Below are 23,355 nucleotides of genomic sequence, written 5' to 3' on the forward strand. Positions count from 1 at the left end.
TATATTCTTACAAAGAATATATTTAACTTATATTCTTAAGTTATATTCTTATATAATTAACTTATATTCTTATATAATTAACTTATATATTCTTACAAAGAATATATTCTTATATATTCTTAACTTATATAATTAACTTATATTCTTATACAATTAACTTATATATTCTTAACTTATTCTTATATAATTAACTTATTATTCTTACAAAGAATATATTCTTATATATTCTTAACTTATATAATTAACTATATTCTATATATACTACTATATTCTTATATTCTTAACTTATATTTTTATATAACTTATATATTCTTACAAAGAATATATTCTTATATATTCTTAACTTATATTCTTATATAATTAACTTATATTATATATTCTTACAAAGAATATATTCTTACAAATATTCTAAAAATATATTTAACTTAAAAATTGCAATTGCAATTCTTACAAATATAAAATAAAAGTTGCTATTCTTACAAATATTCTTATAAATTGCATAATTACTTTATTTGAATCAACTACTTATAAATTACAATTCTTACAAATATAATTTAAGTTACAAAGTTGCACATAACAACTCTTATTAGTATAATTTACAAATTACAACTTTTGGATGCTAAAATAAAATTACAACTCTTAATTTACAACTTGTTATTTGGGGGAAAAAAGAAATAAAGGAAATAGGACTTGAGCTTAATTATAACATTTAAGTTATAATTAAGTTGCCTACGTATCCCGGAGGAATCAAAGTCCACGTAGTTCTCTTACCTTCGTCTTACCTTTGGTGACACCGCATAATCATGAAGTCTTCTACATGTCGAAGTCGAAGTCATCGTCAAAGTCTTCGCCTTCGGTGCATTGAGATGACTCGCTCGCATCGGTGGTGTCACCTTCGGTCGTGGATATGGGGTACTCTACGAACAAATCATCCCATTTATTTTCTTGCTCTCTTGCTTCGGCTAATGTATGATCTTTGAGCAATAGTTGGGCTTCAAGATTATGCGGTGCCATTTGGGATCTTCGTTCATCGAGCATGTATCCCGATTCGCTAAAAGCTTGCTCGACCGCTACAGTTGATGCGGGGACGGAAAAGACTTCTTTCGCCATGATTGCAAGGATGGGGTATTGACCTTGCTTAATTGACCACCAATTCAACACGTCCACGTCATTTGGCCCTGCATTAAGCAATTCTCCTCCCTTTGGCTCCCTAAGGTATTCTTCTAATTCGGAAAATTGTGTTTGACTACCACTATGACCTTTGTTGGCGATTTAATTTTGAAGCATCATACCCGCTTGAGTACTAGTGTCAAATCCATAAGAGGAAGACCCGGTACTCCTAACAGTGGTTTTCGAGAAATATTTGGACCATATTTTGAAGTAAAATCTGAAAAAGCATTTGTAAATCACAATAAAGACCCAGTTTTGATATCCATAAAGTTCGGCATTATCCGAACCTGTGGCTTATTAAATTGGAACAAGGTAAATATAAATTAATCTTACCTCTTAATTTACAATAAAAAGGAGGTTAAGTTGCGAATTGTTCTGATAAATATGTTTATTTAACACCAAGAATAAATTGACTCTGAATTACTTTATTTTTAAGGGAAACTCACAACTAATCATATTTTTTTTGTGTGAAGTATCCCAATTTAATTAATGATTAATTTAGCACAAATAATTGGTTTGGTCATGTATTTAGTCTTAAATTTTCCAATTTAAGACAAAACAATAATTTATGAATCATAATGAATCATAATAATTCGCAATCACCAAGCTCTTTAATAGTAAATTATTTTTTCGTACAATTGACATGCACTAAGTTTTTTAGTTGTAAACAAGCTTTATTTTATCTATAATTATGATCAATTTTTTTTGGTACGGTTCACGGTTCAATACGGCGGTTCACGGTTCACGGTTCAAGTACGGCGGTTCGCGGTTTCACGGTTCTGGTTCCGGTTCGAAACCGGGAACCGGCGATTCCAAAAAATAGAACCGTAACCGAAACCGTATTGAACCGGTTTCAGTTCCCGGTTCGGAACCGTCTCTAACGGTTCCAGTTCCGGAACCGTGCGGTTCGGTCCGGTTCACGGTTCCGGTTCGGATGGCCACCTCTAGCCGCTAGAGGAAGGATGCTTCAGATCTGGAAATGGAGGCGCGCCTAGTTAGAAATGAATTAGGGTTAGAATTGTTTGTACTATTTTTTTGGAATCTAGTTTTCTAGTTTTCACAACTTTTTTGCAATAAATTAATAATCATATGCGTGTGTATAAATAAATAAATATATATAGCTAATTTCTTAAGGCTGGTGTCATGGACTAGTTTCGAGATCTTGAGATGTATATACATCTATAAATTGTAGCGTGAAGAAATCAATGAGCATGCTATAAATTTATTTTTTATTATGTGAATCGAATTTAATTAAGTAATGGAAGGTTAAAAAAATTAGATATTACAAAAATTATAATTAAAATGTTAATATTATATATATATATATAGTATATATATACAATTAGAGTTAGAATTAGATATTATAAAATTATAATTAAATATTATATATATTATATATTATATATCGAATCGAATATCTACGAATATCGAATCGAATATCATAATTTCATATATGTATTTGAATAATAATCGAATCGAATCGAATATTTGTTATCGAATACGAATCGAATAATTTCGAATACGAATAGGGCAATTTCGAATCGAATCTCGAATCGAGCAAAAATATTCGATTCATTTACAACCCTAGTGGGAAGTACTAATAATAATCTCAAACTATTCTTCTAAAAAAAAATAAAAATAAAATCTACCTCTAATTATTCGCCGTCGACACTGCGCTCTCTCCTTCCCTCTCTCCGTGGGATGACTTCACATCTCTTCTGCTATAAGGTATATACTTTCCCCCAATGTATTTTTTCCATCCTGTTTTTGCTCAATTAATGCGATTAAGAAATTTGAGCTCGAGAAATATGTTTATTTTAATTAGGGTTTTTTGAAATGGCTTATCGGTGTAATTCTAATTATTGCTCAAAGATTATTTCTATATTAGCTCGTTTTATGTTGGTTAGTATGGAAAAGATTGTTTCCCCTAGTGTATGATCACCGATGGAAAATGCTGACACTAGTCGTAGGCAATTTTATGTGTTTCTGAATAAGAGATTTAGTTATGCATATTACTTTCCGCATTCCTTGTTTTCATACATATCCCAATGAATAATGTTGTTGTTCTCAGATGTTGGGATTTGGCAAAAAATAAGTAGTATTGTTTGGGAACATATTGTGTTGTTGTGAGAGAAAAATTGAAGGACATGGAAGAGCAGTTTATACTGAGAGTGCCACCAGCTGTTGCCGAAAGAATTGAGCGACTCTTAAATGATTCATCTGCTTCTTCTGAAGACAAGAACTTGGATATGGTGTTTTCTGGTATAGTAATATACAGACTTCTATTTTTCAACCTTCTATAAAGTTTGGTTACTCTGTTTTTTGGTGATAGCCTCATTTCGAGCAATACTTTCTCTTATGCTTTTTTACGCGTCTGTTTCCTGCAGAGGATGGAAGGACTGGTACATTTGTTATAGGCAATGACCGCTTCTCTTCATCCCTCTTGGATCTTCCTTCCGTTGTAGAGTCGTACAAGACTTACGATGACAATGTCTTGATTAAAACTGCAGACATTGGTCAAGTAGGTGATTGTAGTAACTAAGTGTTTGAACGGTTCATCTTAGGTGTATTAGGTGCGGTATGGCTTGCTAACTTGTCCGAGTTGTGCAGATGATAATGGTGAGAGATGAGAGTGACGGTGTCCCCGAAGCAGTGGAGTATAGACACGGACTTACTCCACCCATGAGGGATGCTCGAAGGCGAAGATTTCGTCGAGAGCCAGATTTAAATGTTTCATAAGATACTTTAACCATTAATTATATTTCTTTGCTAGCCCCTTAACAAGAAAATAAATTTTGTTGCTAGCAAGTTGTAACTTGTATATGCTGCCTATGCATGATTTTAAATGGTAGCCAATACCTTCTCAATGAATAAACTCATCATACTATGTCTTTTTTCAGCCCGAGGTTGTCCGTCGTGTAGAGAGAGATTTGCAGAACATCATGGCTGGTGGAACAGCTGAGAGTATTGATATCCTTTTATCTTGTTAACTCTTTGCATTCATGTGTGCACTAACTGTTTCTGTGAATAGCAACTGTAGTCTGTAGCTGTCCTTTAGAAGTTAGTGACATTATTTTAGCAGATCTAGATATATTGTGAAATAATATAATAATAGTATTGGCCAATTAGCTTCTGTAGGTTCCAATTTCTATGTAAGATTTTTGTCATCTATGGTCATTGTGGAGCGACAAAGTTATACTTATACCATTCTGTTTTGTTGTACTGCATGGTTCATTATCAATTTTCCTTGACACAGAGTTACGTGTTGAAATGGTTGAGCCTGAGGAATATGGCGACGAAGATGCTCGCAATGCGAGTAAGATGGTGGCATCTACACCTTTAGCAAAGCCTGATGCGCCTGAAGCTGGAACGGTTGGTGGGGAGCCTGATGGGAGTGATTCTGATGAGACTGATGATTCTATGTGAACTAAAAGTCTGAAAATCTGGATACATGAATGGGGAAAATGCTATTGGCTTATTGAATTAGTGATGGGATAAATTTATGCCTGCTATGTCTCCTTTACAAAATCCTGGTCTCCAACTTCTGTGCCGACACCGGCAGCACAAGGTTCTAATCGGTACTTAGTGTTTTCTTATGAAGCTTAGCACAATTATTGTTTATAAAGTTTAGTAACCTTCTTGATGTATGAAGGTTTCAGATTATTGTAACATTGGTACAGCTATGGGATTTTCTTAGTAAATGAGACGAGAATTATGCATCTTGCTGGCCAAACTAAGTTAGTCTGCCATCTTCATTTTGTTGTGTGCTCTGTTATTTTCTACTCACGTGCATGGAGTTTATTATGTCCATCCAAGCTACTACCACTTTGAGTTATTACTTTGTGGAGATCTATTTGCCTGTTTCTGACAGTTTCAGGCAGTTTTGTTGCAGCGATATGATGAATTTACATGCTTTTAATAGTAATGGTGCAGATGCTAATGCTTCTCTGAGATAGTAAACTTTGTGAATTTTTGTTTGTCTGTTTCTGGTAGTTTCACTTAGTTTAGGTGTAACAACAATTATGGACTTTACATGTATGTTGCATTGCACCATGTAACTGGAACCTGGTAACTTAGTAGTAGTCTTGAATTTGTTACCATTTTCTATCCAGAAGCTTGATTCAGTGTACTGTTTACTAGGCATTGTGTTATTCTTTATTTTTTGTGTGCTCTTTCTATAGTTTGTTGACATCCATTTGTAATTGTTCCCCTGTAAGATCTCATAATTTATTTTAATTATTATCTGATAACTCAACGTATGAAACACATTTTATATTGGATGAATATATTTTGGCATTTCTTTGTTTTCAATGTCGCCCCTAGTTTGCAGAATTTTATTCCACAAACTGCTTGATGGAAATACTTCTGTCTGAAACTAGAGGCAGTGTCTTCAAGACTTCAACTTGGTAAACTTATATGTATTATGTAGGTAGGTGTAATATACTAATATGTTGGTTACTCTTGACTCTTTCCTTCAACGTGTCTCCACAGCTTTGTTTGAATATTGTCCAATCCATATTTGTGATCAGCTACTGTATCTGTATGTTAGTTGAGTGAGTGTCTGAGTGGTTTTGGTGTTGGTTAATTTAATCTTTGATTTTGCATACAAATTTACTGAAACTGGCTTAATCTTCTGCTATTTGAAAATTCCGTATCTGACATTTCTAATGAATCTTCAGTTCTCCAGTGCATTTGGCTTTTCTATAGTGACACTGTGAATCGATTATTTGTATAGCAAATAATAATGGTGCAGTCAGTGTACATAACATGTAATTTTACTGTGTTTGGTTTGGAATTGATTCCTAAATTCATTACAAAATACAATTTGTGTGGCCTTTTTGTGTAATCCCCTGTTGTTTTATGACTTCATCTCCGCATCCTGGTTTCAGAATGTGAGTAGCTGAATGTCGTTTGCTGTTAAACTGGTCTTCCTAATTCTTGAGTCTCTGTCTGGAGCCATATTGGTGTGTGAATGCAGGTTGTGTTTCTTGAATATATGCAGGTGCCTGTTTGTTTAATAGCCATGCTGTCGGAGTGATTCGACCTACCCCCATGAGCTTGCCCTACAGATATGGTATGTATAATTTAAAAGTAAAGAGATGTTGAAAGTCAACAGGTTGTTGCTGGAGAAAAGGTTGTGGGAATTCTGTATTATGTGATGCAACTTGATAGGTGCGTCTCTCTCTGTGTATGTGAAAATGGAGGGATTGTAGAGTTGTAGTAGTTGTAGCTGGACAACAGATTAAAGAAATCATATAGCTTTGTGGTAATACCAGAGATAGGCAGAGAAAATGGAGGGTTGTAGTAGTTGGAGATGGACAGCAGATTAAAGAAATCCATGTAGTTATGTGTGTTTACTGTTAAATACCAGAGATTTGCAGAAACATGGTGCCTCAAATCTGATTAATGCTGCATTAATGGTGGTTTATCCAAAATAATTACATTTTAAATTCTCGCATGCCAACTTGCAAGAATCTTTTTATCTGATTCTAATTAGAGAAAATCATTTGGGCTTATATCTTTAATGGAGGGTTTTGGCTTTATGGACGCACACAATTTATATGTATAGTTTGCTTAGAATTTTGATTGAATTTCTGTCCAAGACAAGAAAAAATAACCTAAGTTGAATGTTTATTTATTTATTTGGTTGTCATTGTTGGTTGACATTTAAGGCGGGTACTTGCTTGACAAGCTGTTGTTTTGACTCAGCTCTCTTGCTTTACAAGCTTGTTTCCATTTCCTAGTATTTGCGATAGCGATGATGACGTGGACCAAAGGTCAATGCTTTATTCTTTTTTGTTTTCTTTTCAATTTTTAAACCTTGTATATTCGGAGTATATTTTGGAGACCGCCCAAACTCATCTAAGAGTTTTTAAAGCAATAGCAGTTATTGAATTTTGGAGATTAAAACATGAAAATGATTCTTTAAGATTGAAGAAATTTTTAGGGATTTCGTTTGAAATTTCTCTAACTAAAAAAATAAACAAGGATTAACTTGTCTACTTAATAATTTATTTGAGTGATGATGCATGTAGGGGTGTGCATTCGGTTATTTGATTCGGTTTTTGTCAAAATCAAACTAAATTTATGTTCAATTTAAAAAAAAAAATTCGAACTGAACCAAATTAACCGAATAAACTAAATCGAATTAACCAAAAATTGAATCGAAAAAACTGAAAAACTCGGAAAAACTGAATTTTTTTATAAATTAAAAAAAATTGCCCAGATTTAGATTATATATTTTATCTTTATCCATCATTCATTTTAAGAATACATAATTAAAATATTATAATTATGGTTCGATTAGAAGTTAGAGATTAGAAAATTATAATTAAAAGTATTATATATATAAATATATAATATAATATAAATATAGTTCAATTTTTCGGTTTTGTTCGGTTTTAAAAATCCAAACCAAAAAATTGAATTTTTATGAAAAAAAAAAATCGAACCGAACTGAAAATTTGAAAAAACCTAATCATATTTTAAACTTTCAGTTTGGATCGGTTTAATTATTCGATTTTGAATTTTTTGCTCACCCCTAAATGCACACATTGAGCTGGGGAAGTTTTTACAGCAAACAATGAAAAAACTGCACATATACATGGTATGAAGTCGGACTAATTTCTTTTGTCATTAACAACATTACTAATGAAAATATTCGAACTTAACCGAAATATAAGTTATAATAAACAATTTACACCTAGATATTATTATATACGTAGGGGCAGAGTGAAACTAGTGAGAAGAGGATGGGTGGTTTCAATTAGGAGTAGATTTAGAATTTCACAATGGGATAGATTGAAAAATAAATACTTCGGTTGATGACGGTGTCAGTGTCATGGTGGTGATCATAGGAGTCGGGAAGGGAAAGTGGAGGAGAACGGTGTTGAGGTATTATCGCACACTTCACAAATACAACAACTTTGTTTTAATTCTTTTTTTTTTTTGATAAATTTATAATATTAAATAAAGAAATTAAATGATCGTGTCACAGGGGATTCGAACCCAAGACCTTTGGCCTTAGGCATTAACCCCTTACCGCTTGGCCAACACATGCACACACTTTGTTTTAATTCTTTTTTTATCATTTTAGGTTGTGCTAATTCTGAGTTGGCTTAGTACTCTCTCCGTTCCAAGATAGTGCACACACCAAGCTCCGACACGAATTTTAATAAATGTGTTGTAAGTGGAGAAAGAGGCACACTTTTATTACAATGTTATGATAGCAATAATAAAAAAAAATAGTAAAAGGTTTATAAAGGATCATGTGTGAAAAAGTTATGAATAAGTTGAAAATGTAAGAATACAAAAAAGTAGTAAAAGATTTGTGGTGGGATGATGTCTAAAAATAGAATGTGCACACTTTTATAAGACATACTCAGGTGTAACAAAAATGCATATTATTTTGAAACGAAATGAGTATAATATGAATATAAGAAAAAGTTTTGAGCTGCCAAGTGCAGCCCCTTAATAGATTCAAACCACCAATAAAAAAGAAATCGTCAAATTATGGGGAATTCGTTGACGTTAATCATTGTGTAAAAATGTAAATTACCAAAACAAATGATAGGAAAATTGGATTTCGAAATCTGATAGTCGAGACATAGAAAATGTAGGGCGTAACAAGAGTGTATGAAGCATGGCCGCCGTCCATTGACATTGGTTGCACTCAACACTCACATACCAAATCTGTGCGTGTTTGCCACTTTCCGACAGCCACACAAGTACACAACAAAACTAACAAGTGATGAACTGGTCTTAAAAACGACTCCATTTATGGGGCTACGCGTTTACAAGTTACACGACTTTTTATTTTTATTTTTTCCATTTCGGACACAAAATTTCCATGTTTCTCTGTTTTTTTGTGAAATCGGAATTTTTCAAATTAATCAAAATATTAGTTCATACTTCCAGCCATGTCACACGTCCCCCAATAAATTAATTTTACGCGAAGTAGTTTATTTGCCAATTTCTTGATAACCTAAACACGCTCCGACCTTTTCCGATATAGACAAAAACAAATATAGTTTCATGTTTGTATTTTCTTGTATAATTTTCAAATCAATCTACACTTCGCGTTCACATTATCTTCAAGTTCTAATTTAACTCCAACTCATTCTCCTTTTTATAGTCTGTAGAAAGAGTCAAAACTTCTCATTGTACACAAAAATAACACTATGTATTAATGTATATATTTCGTAAGTAGAGTGCATCGAAAAAATAATAATGTGATTCACGTCGAGACATACATTTCGATGCTTTTACGATCTTATACCATTCAAACTAAATTGAGACAACATTTAATAAAATAGAGATCTAAACTAATTCAAACCTACTACTACTAATGTTCATCTTCATTTAAAATAAAATAAAAATTCCTACCTGAATTTATTCAAAAATCAATTTAAGTGACATTTGGACTGGATTTTGTCCCTTGAAAATGCAGTTCTGGCGACTCCCTATTGGCCCTCTCTCTACACACACTAATACATTATATATATATATATATATATACGTGTATAGTAATGTAACTATTTTAGGCTAGGTTTGGAAGAGTTGTCATTATGCCCGCATAATTCGGATTAAAAAAACATTTCTTCTTTCCTAAACCAAAAAATTTGACATTTATTGTGTGTTTGTTAATTTAAACTAATAGAAAATGACAAAATTTAAAAAGTTAAAAGTGATTCAAGAATCTAAATATTGCGTGGTTGGGTTTTGGGGGGAAAAGATTTGTTGGGTTAACAATGCTGGCAACCAAATAAACAATAACCAAATAAATCTTGTCACTCCCATTTTAGATATGGTAGAATCAAATAAACCTTTTAGTGGCACCAATAATAATTTACTTTAAAGAAAATGTACATTTGATCTAATTTGTTAATAGGTTACATATGTGTATTAATGTGCCACGCACAATCACATCATGCTTTGATAGTTCTTAATTAATGAGTGATTATAATAATTAGAGATCGTACAGACATTAATGTGCCAAGTGTGACCTCTCTTGATCTATATTATTGGCTCATTATAGAGTTTTTAATGACTTAAAAGTATGATTATGCAAGTGATTATTGTGCCTGTACAAAGTAGTATCTTTTGTTGGAAGGTACATATTAATGGATCAAATTATGATTAGCTTTAGCTAGTATGTTTTAGGATTTTACGTAAACTAATAATTAATTGATTTACTAGTTCCAAAAGAGAAAAGAAAAAGGAGCATTATTCATTAAATGTTCTCTTTTTTGTAAATTTATCATGAAAATTATGAGGAATAAATAAAAGTTCACTCTTTAAATCATTCATTTCTTTTCCCTCATTTCCTACTTGACCCTCACTCATTCCTCCTTTTCATTACAAATGAGGGATGAAAAGATTCAAATGGTGAAATTGTGGTTATTCCTCATTTTCCCATGATAAATTTACAATCAAAGAGAATACACCCTAAATTTACAGGAAAGCTAAACCGAAGTATAAAATTTAGTAACCTCATATATGTAGTCTATAGATTAGTTTTAGTATGTTTTAGGATTTTACGTAAACTAATAATTAATAGGGTAATGCTATTTGGATCAATTTAATCCGAATTAAATATAATAAATATTCGATTTTCAACATAAAAGTCATTATTATCCTTTATAGTATATTTTTTATTCCATAATTTTAACATAATATATATATATATATATATATATATATTTGTATTTTCAATATGAATTTTGATTGATTTTATGGTGTGAATTTCATTAAATATTTATTTACATATATATATATATAGGGTAGGGTTAATATAAAAACTCCTCTTAAGATGAAAACTAGGAACCAATTTAAAGCCATTGATTTAAATAAAATAGAGGGCTGAGATTAAACTACAGATGCACAATTTCGATTGCATAGATGCACAATTTCGATTTGCTTGAGTATTTTGCATTGTTGGTTTCAATTGCATAAATTGCATATTTTTTAAGTGCACAGTAAAATATAATAGATGCACAGTTTCTTTTGTTGACTAAATCATAACCATTAGATCTAATATTTAAAAGGTTAGGTTCCTAGTTCTCATTTTAACAGAGGTTTTTATTAGAACCTCTTCCTATATATATATATATTTGTTATTGAATAATAATTCATCATTAAATTTGTTTAAAAAACACCATTAAGTGAATATTTGATTTTTAATATTTTAAAAATCCTAAACTTTAGTACTGGTATTTTAGGTAAATATATTTTTATTTTTAAAATTGTGATTATTGTGCTCTCATTCATCAGGATCAATTTGATCCAAATAGATTTACCCTATTTAATAATATCTTTTATTTTGCACAATAGTGATTTTACATGATAATTGGTTCCTAGTTCTGACATTATAATTTTTTATTTATTTATTGACTTGGATTATATATACCATAAATATTAAATTGTAGCAAGCAAACGCAAGTAAATAAAAAACACATTATGTTACAATTTGACTTTATCATTTTTTTATTTTTTATTTTGGTTTTTAACCAGTAACAACTAAGTAGTTTCCACATTTTTTAACCCCAAACGACTAATTAATTTAAAGTAAGTACATGTTCAACTAAATGATAGAGAATTACTCATCACTCGTGTATGAAAAGATCAACGTGCCAATTAATAATGTGATTTTTGTTGTGCTACCACATGAATTAACTAGAATTAGTGAATAGTTCATTTAATCTCTTGTGAATTTCCTAATTTGCTCCAATAATAATAATAAAAAAGCATTAATACAGAGCAACTGATAACTAGTTGTCGGTTCAATTTGAGGAAGTTCACTTCATATATTCTATTGGGATGGAATTTAAAGTACTCACTTTGGTTAGTTATCTTACAAAATTACCCACCCATATAAGACGTCTTATAAAACTACCCACTTTGCAATTGATGGTGATAGGTTTACATCGTTTTCCGTAAAAGTTCTTACACTTTTCTTACACAAGTACACTTGTGTAAGAAAATGTGTAAGAGAGGTAGTTAAATATGACTCTAAATCTGAGGAAATGACATTATTTGCTAACTTACGTCATTATTTGTAACCCTAAATGCCTTAAGTTCGAAAAAATAAAGACAGGTTTTCATGTTATTAAACATCTATAAGAAAGTTGAAAAAAAATTAAATGAAGCGTATTATGAAACAAGTATTTTTTTTAAGCTAATACAACAATTACCCGCCGGTTAATCGTAGCCGTTAGCAGTAGCCGGCCGGAAATGGATCCCCGCGGCTACTTTAACCGGCTAGGATTAACAGGCGGGTAAATACTTCATTAGCTTTATAAAATATTCTAGTTTCATAATACTCTTGATTTTAAATTTTTAAACAGACCTAATTTTTATTATTATTATAAACTTAAAGGGGGATTGGACAATTCACGGGTATAATAGATTTCTAGGGTGGGAATCTATTTGCAGTAAATTCACGAGAAGGAGATTGACAATATAAACTCAATAAGTCTAAATTTATTTAGTTTATTTGATTGTATATTAATTAATATTGTAACACATAAAATAATAGCAAATGGTGCATAAAAAAATTACAAAATCATCTATTATGAATCAGTGAAACATAATACACCTTACCAAGTGGGTACCCGCCAGAAATATGTAGCCGGCTTCCGTAGCCGTGGGTAAGAAACTACTCACGGCTACAGCGTACGGCTACTCAGTACTGGCGGGTAAGCTATTAAATATTTTTAAAATAATATTTCATATCATTTTATATAATATTCGTATTTTTTACCCTTAATTTACTACTATTTCTTCTATTTATACACGAAAACCTATTTTTTTTTTTTAAATTATAAGCTTAAAGGGTGATTGGACAATTCATACGGCTACAATGCAGCTTTATAGGGTGAGAATCTCTTTGCAGTAAATTCACGAGAAGGAGATTGACAAAATAAACTCAATAAGTCTAAATTTATTTAGTTTATTTGATTGTATATGAATTAATATTGTAACACATAAAATAATAGCAAATGGTGCATAAAAAAATTACAAAATCATATATTATGAATCAGTGAAACATAATACACCTTAAAAAGTGGGTACCCGCCAGAAATATGTAGCCGGCTGCAGTAGCCGTGGGTAAGAAACTACTCACGGCTACAGCGTACGGCTACTCAGTACTGGCGGGTAAGCTATTAAATGTTTTTAAAATAATTTTTCATATCATTTTATATAATATTCGTATTTTTTACCCTTAATTTACTACTATTTATTCTATTTATACACGAAAACCTTTTTTTTTTTTTTAAATTATAAGCTTAAAGGGTGATTGGACAATTCATGCGGCTATACAGATAGGCGAGAATCTTGGAAGCTTTATTGGGGGGATATACACGGCAATTTAAAGGCTTGTTTGACCAAGAAACCCATTTACATGTATAAGAATTGAGTAGAAGTTTTAACCTAGCCGCACGGGTAAAGTTTATTTTTTGAGAGAGAGTGAGAGAGAGAGGCAACCGAGAAAGAGAGAGACAGAGGAGAAAGAGCATCGGCTACTCATTTTTAAGAGAGAGGAGAGCATTCCAAACCCAAGGTAAATTGGAATGAATTTTTGTTTTTTACTTGGTTTTCTTGTTTGTCCATGTTTGAATGAGAATCATTTTTTTTGAACTTGAAGGAGAGCATCCACGATTTTTTCAACGTCCGAAGGCATAGACCATGGCTTCTTCTTCAAATCAAGTAAGTATCCTATTTTGTTGATTTTAAATTCGTGAATAAGGATGTTATTTTCCACAACAAGTAGAAGCATGTTATTTTCGTGAATTTTTTTGGACCGGATTGTTTAATTCGAATTACTTGTGTTCGTGAATTAATTATGTTGGGACGAAAATTACATTGTTTAATTATTGGGACGGAATTTACTTATGTTGGGACGAAAATAATTAATTATTGGTTGTATATTCATTTTGGTTGTAGTCATTATGTTCAATTATTTTGTTGGGACGTGAATTACTTATGTTATTTTGTTGTAGTCATTTTGGTTGAATTAGTTATGTTATTTGTGAATTACTTAGTATATAATTTGATTTAGTTTAATTTTAAAATCATTTCAATTATTTAAATAAGCTGAGATGCCAAAGAATTGAATTGGGTAGTGCATAATTATTAAAGTAACGCGAAGATCCTCTACATGTACACAATTATTTTCGTGAATTATTTGATTTAATAATAATTCTATTTGGTTGAATTAGTTATGTTATTATTAAATTGATAATTATTTGATTTAATTAATTATATGTTGGCTTTTTAATTGATAAATTTTTGGTATTGAATAGATCGGTTATCGGAGGCCCGACACAATAAATCGCCCCGAGACGCAGATCAGTTCTTACTACAAGACCAGTTATTTGTCCCTGGTACCCGAGCGACTGAGGGAAATTGGGGGCCACGCACTGGAGAATACGTTCAGGCAGGGTTGCTTTGGACATTTGTTGGATTGGGAGCCGGGCTACAGGTGCAACATGGCATTGCATCATATTGTCTCTCGTCATCTGCTGGATAGTGACGATGTGATGTGGTTCTACATCAACGGCCAGAAGGTTTGCCTTGATCACGCCGCTTTCGCTCTTGTGACCGGATTGTCATTTGGGCAACATAGTTTCGATCCAACAGCCCGCCACAATTTGAATAGTAATGTAGCATACAGATGAGTTTGTGGCGGGCGGCGCTTGTCAGTTAAGGAGTTGGCAAGCATTTTTTTTGAGCAGTGGACGGAGATTGACGACCCCGACGGCTCGATAGCACTGCGTGTGGCCCACTTGTTGGTGCTACACGCATTTATTTTGGGCGTGGATACGCCACGACCCGTGGAGATCTGGACGTGGGCTTTGGCGGAGGACTTGTCGGAGTTCTCCACATTTCCTTGGGGTGCAGCGGCATATAATCGCTTGAACTTCAGGATGAAGAAGATGTCGGTAGAATGGAAGTACCACTTCTATGGGCCTTCTTGGGCTCTATATACTTGGGGTCTTGAGGTTATTCCCGCCTTGGACAGCCACATCGCTCTACATAATGCCGGGATATTACCTAGATTCAAGAGGTGGACCTTCTTGAGTCACAACATTGCAGACTTGCAGCCCCTATTTGAGTCACCGGTAATAATTTAAGTGTTTATTAGTTAATTATATTTGATGTTATGAATATTAATCATCATGTACATATATTTTTTATTGCAGGAGATCGGGCTTTATGAGTTGCAGCCCGAACAGCAGGAGCTGGAGACGCATTGGTGGCTATCGGTCGCGAATGAAGGAGATGTCCAGTTTCCAGGTCCGGGCGTCTTCGGCCAGAGGAATCCTCGACCGGATACGGGGGGTGGGGACCGCCCTGACGCATCTATTCAGATGGAACCCCGACGTCGCAGTTCGAGGCGCAGAGACCAGGGAAAGCGGCAGAGACCACAGGTGGTTTCGTCCTCGTCGAGCAGTGGCCAGCGGGATCAGAGTGGCGGCGGCGATCGCCCCGTGACTTCCGGCCGGAGGTCACAGAGTCAAAGGAGGCCCAGATACGGGGGAGAGAGCAGTGCTGCTCATGGGCCTTCTGGTTTGAGCGAGCAGGAGTGGCAGCGCATGGAACAGATGGTGCGCGAGAGTGAGGGCCGGGTGGCGAGGCGTGTGGAGGAGGGCCTATTCACGAGGCTGAAGAATTGGGCCGAGGAGACCTTTGGGTGTATGCGTTGCCGATGCTCGCATAGCACCGATGTACGTCAGCCCATGCCTGCTCCAAGACCTCAATCGGACAGGCGACGTGAGCCCGAGCCCGAGACGGAGCCCGAGCACGAGGATGCGCCATCGCAGCAGAGGTCCCCTGCACACCAGTCGCCTGCTAGGGACGCGGGTCACTCTGCCAGTGATGATTATCAAACCCCACCGGGCCCGCATACTTGTTTTGGTGTGCCCACGACTTTTGGGGCTGCCGGACACTTGACCCCATATCTGGGGCCACGCTACTCGTACACTGAGCAGCCCTCGAGCTCAGCACACCCATTCGAGCCGCCTCGTTCTTCGCTGCCGATTCTTCTCGAGGCTGGTTATTCTCAGGGAGATATGGAGCGTTTCTGGCAGCAGTTTACTGGGGTAAAAGCTCAGTATTTGTTTTAAATTTAACTTCTAATTGAAATTACGTGTCATTGTTAAACTGTTTATATGTTTAACTTTTGTTGTTTTAATGTAAATATAGGGAGCTTCTGCTTCTGGGGCAACACCTATCCTTCCCGTCAGTGTTTGTCCACCACCACCACCAGAGGGCGCGCAACTGCGCCGAAGCCACCGTGAGCGGCAGCTTTCGGCTGCGCTGAGATCCCCATACGTTCACAGCCACGAGCCGAAACCCGTCGACAAGAAGTATATTGAGGGATTTACTCGTATGGTGGAGGGTATCCGTACTGGGAGCTACAGGAAGTTGGTGGTGACAGAGAGTGGGCACCCGATCAAGAGGACGTTTTGGCAAACTCTCATGAGCAGGACTAAAGACCTCGAGCCACAGGTATCTAATATTTTTGATGCATTTGTTACATGTAGTATTATTGTTTACTTAATATTAACATTAAAGTATGTGCAGCATGTAGATGCGTACATGATGACGCTGAGGCATAGGCTGGTGACCGGTACAGACCTGCTTCAGGACATCGATCACAGGACGCATATCATATTGGATACGGAATTCTTCGTAAGCATTAACATATTTTGCGTTTATAATAAAATATTGTTGAAATAATGTTTTTCTTCTTTGCAGGCTTATTTGGATAGAGAATACAAGGAGCTGATGGAGAATGCGCGCCGTATGTTTAGCTCTCGTGCAGAGCAGCGTCTTATAAGCTCTGAGGCTCCTGGTGTTGTCGTGGAAGCCGCCTGCCAAGCTGATGTATTCAGTGTATGGCAAGGGTACCTCATCGACTCAGGGAGATTGGTTGGATGCCATTGCGGTACACAATTACACCTACATCATAAATAACTTTGACTGAAAATAAAAAGGATTGGTGATCAAATATTTCTTCCTGTACAGGTCATTGTTCCTGTATTTGTCGAGGGGCAGTATCGTTATCTGTAGCATTGATATGCTCACGGGTAAATGCCGCGTATTCGATCCGAACTTGTATCGGATTGGGGCACAGTCACGCCACGACATGCTGCGCGCTCTGTGTCCTTTGGGCCGTCTTTTCTACCGGGTCCTTGAGGTGTTCCTTTGGTTCGAGAGGACACGCATTATGGAGAACCCGAATCAGAATCTCCAATGGCGTCAGCTGCAGATCGAGTATGCTGATCCTGCCGAGCAGTTTGCACAGAGCGACCGAGATAGCTCTGGTGTTTTCGCGTGCATGACCGTGGAGCGTTTGATCGCAGACTCGCCGAGCCTGGAGTGGGGCAATAATAATTTTCAGCTGTATAGGCACAAGATAGGCAGTGCCATCTACGAGTTTTGCTCATCCCCCGATGTACTTTGAACTTGTATTCTATGTACATTATGACTATTTACATCTTTATGCTATTTTGTTTACCAACATTTTTACCCCGACATGTTAGTATCTTCTTATCTATATTTACTTCCATGATGACTTGTGATACATATAAAACTGTAAGATAAGATGAATAAAGTAATTACCCGCCACAAAAGTGTAGCCGTGAGGATTAGCCGCCACGGAATTCACTACTAGCGGCTACCACTTTTTTTACACTTTTGTGGCGGCTAATTAGTTTATTTGGATTTTAATGACATTTTTAATGCATAACCACATAATTTCAAGCTCTGTAATGGTATATTATAAATTTATTAGTACAAGTTGTGCATTTTCCCAAATTTTCATTCATAATTTCAACTCATAATTGTAGTGACATGTAAATGGTGGTCATTGTTAAGTAAGTATGATTTATTGTTTGAATTTGTCAAATATTAGAATTGAATATCCTTAAAAACGTCCAACAAACCAAAATAGAAGGATTAGCCGCCATAAAAGTGTAGCCGTGAGGATTAGCCGCGTATTATTTTACTACTCGCGGCTAATCCTCACGGATATACTTTTGTGGCGGCTAATCCTTCTATTTTGGTTTGATGGACGTTTTTAAGGATATTCAATTCTAATATTTGACAAATTCAAATAATAAATCATACTTACTTAACAATCAAAATTATGTAGTAATTCATTTCTATTTCTAAATTGCATTTATAATTAAAGAATATAGCAAGTCTTTATGCTGATCTAGAAAGCATTTATAATTAAACATATTTAAAAAAGCTTCAATTTAAACATAAATACGACTACGCATCGGTGGCCGTACCCTTGCACGATCGACGTGTGTGACCAGACCCGCCACAGAGACCACACGTTTTGGGTGCTCGTTTCTTGCTACTAGTTGATGCCTCCGCTGTTGATGTGTTTTGAGTCGGCCTTTCACCTGCGGATCGAACTCGAGTCTCCTTTGGACGACCAGCTTGTCGCCGAGAGAGATTTAGTAAAACAAGCTGAGATGCAATTTGGAAAGGAATATTCCAATTTTCTATGGGAGGCAAGTGGTTAACGTCGCCAGAGTATGTGTCAACTAGTGAACTGTTCCAGTAGTAAGAGTGCACGTAATCCTCCACTGACTCGTTCGCCTCACTGCAAAACAAACGATTATACTTTTTGTTATTTAATAATGGTAATTGAGGTCATGAATAGAAATGACATACGTAATGGCTGCAATCGCATGAGAACACGGCATCTGGTCCTCGTTGAATTCGTTGCATTCACAGCTCTACTTTTGAAGGTCAACCATATAATGACGACCACTAGCACGAACCCTGTATTTTCTCTCGGTGGTCCTCTTGGCTGTGTAACGACGACTTTTTACAAGTTCTGCACTGAGCTTCTGTTTTGCCTCCGGAGTCAGATTTTCATCGCTCTCTTGTGCGGCCGCAAGCCTTGTCGTTGAACCACTGCTCGACAACTAATCTGACTGCCTCCAACATCGAGCAGATTGGAAGACGCCTGGCCCACAGCAAACGTGCATTAAAACTCTCGGCGGCATTGGATGTAAGGAAACTGTAACGGGACACAGGACATTGTGATCGTGCCCACTTCTCCGGGCCTACGCGCAATAACTTCTCGTACGCCTTTGGCTTCAGAGCAGCCATGGCTGACATTGCACGCGTGTAATCTGATTGCTCGTAGGCGTATGCAGCTTGGCGGAAAAGCTCAGCAACACCGGGCCCATAACCCTTCATCTTGTTCAACAAGTGGTAGTAGCAAATACCGTGAGTAGCATTTGGAAACTCGCTCTTCACAGCATTAGCGATGGAGACATGCGCATCAGATACAATAAGTAAGTTATCGGGCTCGCCGCAAGCACCTCTCAGATGTGACATAAACCACTTCCACGACTCATCATTCTCGATCGGACCGACACCGATCGCCAAGGGAAAAAACTGCCTCGTTTCCGTCTTTTGTCACGGCGACAAACAAAATGCCACTATTTTTGCCCTTCAGGTGTGTGCCGTCAACCACAATCACTGGTCGAAGGTGAAAGTAGAAAGGTGAGATGGAAGCCCACAGAGCAACAAACAAATGTTTGAACCGGCAGTCTACATCTACTTCCAAATCATATAAGGTGCCAGGATTCGCTTCCTTCAGGGCATACAGATATCTTGGGAGCAGGAGGAACGAATCATCAACTCGACCGCATATCATATCCATCCCGAGATTTCTTGCACGCAGCGCGACATCATATTTGATTTTGATGCCGAAATCGCGTACTAACTCAGCCATGATGGATTTCGGCTTAATGACCTCTCCATCATCGCGTATTCTGTTTGCCACAAACGCTACCACCACCTTCGAGTGCGCCTTGATTTTTTTAGCTGTGCGCAAGTCCCCTTCGCATGAATGCTCTTTCAACTTATGCACTCTCCACATCCCTCGGCCGTGACTAGACGCACGAAGATCGAAATTGCAGTTGTCAGAGTGCTTGCACGAGAAATAGACTCGTCCCGGATCTGAGCGGACAACTTTTGTCTCAGTGCCTCGCTTCATGTTCCACAAACCAACAGCAATGATCAGGTCGTCTTTGCTGTTGTAAAAAGAATTCTTCTGCAGATCATCAACTCTAGAAGGGTCACTCTCGCGAGCAACCAGCGAAGCCGAGGCGTCCACTGGAATCAAGGGAACTAACCAATTAGTTAGATCACCGGTCTCGACTGTCGGATCTCCGTCACGTGTTGTACTTTGTCGGATCCAACCTGCTCGCTCGGTCTCCGTGAAATCGATTAGATCGTCGTCTAATAAATCCTCAGAGGCATCAGAAGTAGTGCCCACCTCGAGCGCAGGGTCAAATTCTTCGTCATCAGAATCATCATCGTCTCCTGATGCAACCGAGCCTTCAGCTTCGTGCTCAGGTTCATCATCTGTCCGCACATCGTTCAATCTCCCACATACTTCATTAAGCCTTTCGGTTTGATTCCATGCAGATTCGTCTAGCGGTTGTCCATCCCATGTAAAATATTGTCGTGGAGGACGAGCTATGGACACCATGAAACGACGTATGATGATAATACGGCGTCTCATACTGACTGCATTGTGCTTCATCTACGTGTCCCGAAGGTTCAGCAAAATTAAAAGTAGGGATGTAGGCTTCTTCTACAATCGGACCGTTGTAGTGCTCAACGTACACCATGGGATAGTCGGCAGTTGCCAACAAGGCTTCCACGTCATCGTCTGTGGCCAAGCCACATTTCATCTCCCTACCAAATAGATTGGTCGCCAAATAATACAATTGGTAGCTCGAGCTCAACGAATGCGTCCTCATAATATTGTTGACGCTGCACATCAGGCTCTCAATAGTTTCGTTGACGAGGGGAAGGACCTCTGTAGCCCACCAACATAGTGTATACCATCGACGAGTCCGTTGTATCTCACATATATGTATCTAACGAATTCCATCTATAAAAACACATAAAATGTAGTATTAAAATATGCATAAACACTTTCAAAATTCTCATAAATATAACATAAAACATTCAAACTATTAATTACACAAACAATATATGAGAAAATCACCTCTTCAAGTAGAATTTGAACACCAATTGCACCAACTATCGCACAAACCACTTCTCAAATCTTTGAGGGTTTCAATTTCTCAATTTTTTAACTGAATGCTCTTTCTACGAGTATTTGGATTTATGTTTTCTCATTCACAAATGTAGCCATTATAGACTAATATTAGATTCCTTTGTACAAATTCACGTGAAATGTATTGTTCATTCATTCAGTACACTTCAATCTATTACTCAATGTGCAATCAAATGCATGCAGAAAGTGAGCATTAAATCCTCATTACAATCCAAATTTGTGCAGTCACCTTATCTCTTATTTCATGTGGACATGTACTTTTTTGACTAAAACATTAACAAATAAATAGAAATACACAAAAAGGGATACATATGTTACTTTCAAACATTCATAATAAGGTAAAAAAATTTACAACCATATGTATTACTTCAAAATGATTTTTTTCTCCCAAAAAACATATTAGCCGCCACAAAATCGTAGCCGGATTCACTAGCCGTGTGTGAACAATTTCACACGGCTAGTACGACCGGCTTTGAATTTCTGGCGGCTAATTGTTTTTTTAGAGCTCAAATACTTTTTTGGTTACATTTCATGAGTTTCAAGTGTTTTCTTCAAAAATAGCCTATTATTTTATGTGTTTACTGTATTATTTTGTGTTCAATCAAATCATGCATAAAGTGAGTATTATTACCCCACTATAATCCAATTTTTTGCAGATTCAGTATCCCTCATATTTGACATCAATGTATACTTCTTGTAATATAAAAAAAATAAAATTAAAAATTTAAATAAAAACTCTAAATTAAGGTATTCGTGTTATAATATAATATTACTAAGATGGCTCAAAAATTCACTATTATGTATATTATGCAACAAAAAAATATTATGAAACAAATGGATTAATTAGCCGCCGGAAGTTCATAGCCGCTGACCAGTAGCCGTGTATATTTTGGACCGGCGGCTACTGTTCACGGCTATGAATTTCCGGCGGCTAATTGTTTTTTTAGAGCTCAAATATTTTTTTGTTTACATTTCATGAGTTTCAAGTGTTTTCTTCAAAAATAGCCTATTATTTTATGTGTTTACTGTATTATTTTGTGTTCAATCAAATCATGCATAAAGTGAGTATTTTTACCCCACTATAATCCAATTTTTTGCAGATTCAGTATCTCTCATATTTGACATCAATGTATACTTCTTGTAATATAAAAAAAATAAAATTAAAAATTTAAATAAAAACTCTAAATTAAGGTATTCGTGTTATAATATAATATTACTAAGAGGGCTCAAAAATTCACTATTATGTATATTATGCAACAAAAAAATATTATGAAACAAATGGAGTAATTAGCCGCCGGAAGTTCATAGCCGCTGACCAGTAGCCGTGTATATTTTGTACCGGCGGCTACTGTTCACGGCTATGAATTTCCGGCGGCTAATTGTTTCATTGGTTTCTGAATATTTTTTTGTTGCATAATATACATAATAGTGAAATTTTTAGTCCTCTTACTAATGTTTTTATAACGCAAACGTAAGCTAATTTTTTTATAAATTTTCAAACATACAGTATACATTAGATTGTGAAAGTGACGTGAGTTGGGCAATTATTGTCTCTTCATCACATTTTTAACTTGTGAAATTGACGTGAGTTAGACATTTTACAAAAACCGAAGCATGTCAGGTCTGCTTTTCCAAAAAACCAAGCATGTCGGCTTTGACTTTTTGGACTTTGGCTTGGGTGGGTACTTTTGTAAGACAAGTTATAAAAGTGGGTACTTTCGCCTATTCACAGTATTCTATTTGTGTCTTTCTTATATTTTCTTTATTTTTTTTGTTTTTCACTTTTGGGATTATCTATTTTCAGTCAACTCGTGGGACACCATTAACAAAAAGTTGATAGAAATTTCAAAATCATTTTTTTTTTCCATTTTAATTTGAATATAAATTTGTTCACCAAATTTTACATACATATCCCCTAGACCTAACATAAGCAAATACATCATCACCTAACCAAGTCAATATAATTGGTACCCAAGTTAAATTATAAGTACTTAATTATCTGCTAATTCGTGATTAAGAAGATCCTTGTAGAATAAGTTATGGAGATTATGATTGGT

The 23,355-nt window shown here is 35.7% G+C and overlaps 2 protein-coding genes across 2 annotated transcripts; one reads left to right on the top strand and one right to left on the bottom strand.

Annotated features, from left to right (window-relative positions):
* Positions 1 to 2,762: 2,762 nt before the first annotated feature.
* On the top strand, positions 2,763 to 4,889 carry LOC131023888 (transcription initiation factor TFIID subunit 7-like). Its single transcript, XM_057953527.1, has 6 exons — positions 2,763 to 2,898; positions 3,242 to 3,432; positions 3,558 to 3,691; positions 3,781 to 3,900; positions 4,071 to 4,140; positions 4,433 to 4,889. The coding sequence occupies exons 2-6, from the start codon at positions 3,318 to 3,320 to the stop codon at positions 4,594 to 4,596; spliced, it is 603 nt and encodes a 200-aa protein (XP_057809510.1). The 5' UTR covers positions 2,763 to 2,898; positions 3,242 to 3,317; the 3' UTR covers positions 4,597 to 4,889.
* A 14,669-nt stretch (positions 4,890 to 19,558) lies between these two features.
* On the bottom strand, positions 19,559 to 20,755 carry LOC131007666 (uncharacterized). Its single transcript, XM_057934596.1, has one exon. The coding sequence runs from the start codon at positions 20,753 to 20,755 to the stop codon at positions 19,559 to 19,561; it is 1,197 nt and encodes a 398-aa protein (XP_057790579.1).
* Between the last annotated feature and the right edge of the window lie 2,600 nt (positions 20,756 to 23,355).

This window comes from Salvia miltiorrhiza, chromosome 1, assembly GCF_028751815.1.
Source record: "Salvia miltiorrhiza cultivar Shanhuang (shh) chromosome 1, IMPLAD_Smil_shh, whole genome shotgun sequence".
Lineage (NCBI taxonomy): Eukaryota > Viridiplantae > Streptophyta > Magnoliopsida > Lamiales > Lamiaceae > Salvia > Salvia miltiorrhiza.